The sequence below is a fragment of the Arabidopsis lyrata genome (assembly GCF_000004255.2).
Source record: "Arabidopsis lyrata subsp. lyrata unplaced genomic scaffold ARALYscaffold_301, whole genome shotgun sequence".
Lineage (NCBI taxonomy): Eukaryota > Viridiplantae > Streptophyta > Magnoliopsida > Brassicales > Brassicaceae > Arabidopsis > Arabidopsis lyrata.
Window position 1 is genome coordinate 4,725 of NW_003302337.1, and position 1,748 is coordinate 6,472.

General features: G+C 33.8%; 1 protein-coding gene across 1 annotated transcript; it reads left to right on the forward strand.

Annotated features, from left to right (window-relative positions):
- The first annotated feature begins 976 nt into the window (after positions 1-976).
- LOC9298670 (protein EARLY FLOWERING 4) lies at positions 977-1,617 on the forward strand. Its single transcript, XM_021015719.1, has one exon. It carries the CDS (start codon positions 1,011-1,013, stop codon positions 1,353-1,355), a length of 345 nt encoding a protein of 114 aa, XP_020871378.1. The 5' UTR covers positions 977-1,010; the 3' UTR covers positions 1,356-1,617.
- The last annotated feature ends 131 nt before the right edge of the window (positions 1,618-1,748 follow it).

Here is a 1,748-nt window from a genome sequence, read left to right on the forward strand (position 1 = left end):
AGATATTTAAGGATATGGACTGAAACTAAAACCAAATCATGTGGCCATTCGTGTTCTTGGTAGATTTAGCTGTCGAAATTTGTTTTCTTTTTTATAAGAAAATAAATTGTTAGAGAAAAGTGATGGAAAGGGAAGGGTTAAAAAAAGTGAAATAAAGTAGTGTTGTTTTGAAATGGAAGAACAAAGTTGGGAGGAGAATCATGATTTCACGGTGGTGCTTTGGAATTTTAATTTTGGTAGTGCCCAGGTTCCGGGAACCGAATTCTGATCATACTACAAAAAAAAATATCTTGCGGATTATTATTATAGCTTTATGTTCCATAAAATAAAGCTTGGAATTAACTAAAAAAAAATTCTTATAGATTCTTGTTGTTTGTTTTCTAACACTCTTGTAATGTTTATCTAAACTTGGAACTAATTTAGATGTCAAAAAACACTACAATTCATTATATAAAATGTCTAAATCGTATTAACTATCTATATAATAAGATATCTAAAACGAATAAAACATCTAAAAGTGTTGTTAATAACGCTGACCAAATCAAAGGCAAATTTAGACATGAAACATGAGATCATGCGTATAGGAATTTGGTTCCTGCACCGTGGCAAGTCGTACACCATATACCTTTTTTCCCTATTTTATTCAAATTTTACTATATATTCACTTTACAATAAATATCTTTAGATATTTCTACAATAAGTTCCTTATCTCTCTCCCTTTTTTTTTATTTAAATAAAAATTCAAGAAAAGTGTATTAAAATCTATGCACTTTATTCCTCTCATTCAATCACTACACAACTTCACTCACGCGCGTGTTCTTTAATATCAGATAGATAAGTGTACGTGATATACACGCTCCTATGATTCGAGTGTTGATGAAACAGAACTTACTCGCCTCGGTGTCCAATTTTAATCAGAAGATATTTACTATAAATATCTGATTTCTCTCGACTACGAAAATCCAAAAAATCAAAAAAATAAAACAAAACACAATTAATTAAAAATTATTATGAAGAGGAACGGCGAGACGAAACGGCGGAGGAACGTGGCGGAGGAAGCAGAGCAGGGAGGAGGAGGAGAAGATCCAGCGATGTGGGAGAATCTTGACCGGAATTTCAGACAAGTGCAATCAGTTTTGGACAGAAACAGATCACTGATTCAACAAGTCAACGACAATCACCAATCGAGAATGGCTGATAACATGTCGAAGAACGTTGCTTTGATTCAAGAACTCAACGGAAACATTTCCAAGGTTGTTAACATGTATTCTGATCTCAATACTAGTTTCTCATCGGGGTTTCACGGTGGAAAGAACGGTCACGACGGTGGTGGTGCTGCCGGAACAAGAGCTTAATGAACCCGAATCAAATTGTTTCTTCTTAGTTGGACCGGCCGGTTTGAGAATTTTGAACCAGTCCGGTTCAAGCTAGGGATGATATAAAAAAAAGTTATTATATGTTAGTTTTTATTGCAATGATGATTGTTGTTATTAGAATAATCCGTGGGAACAAACCCATCTATTGGGTTATTTTAATTATGGTTTTGAGTCTTTTTCAATGTGTCTCTACTGCAATTTCTCTAATGATAATAATAAGAATTGGTATTAGATTACTTATCTTTTTCTGGTTTGATTCTGATTTGAGACTTTTCTCATGTGACCTCGATATAAATGAAGGCTTGTGGTTAGATTGTTGCAACTTGGGGTAAGTAATTTTGTCACCTAGTGATGCAATTTGGTATGACATGT

Bases quoted from the DNA above. Each gene is read 5' to 3' on its own strand.
- LOC9298670 (XM_021015719.1), top strand. From the start codon at position 1,011: ATGAAGAGGAACGGCGAGACGAAACGGCGGAGGAACGTGGCGGAGGAA.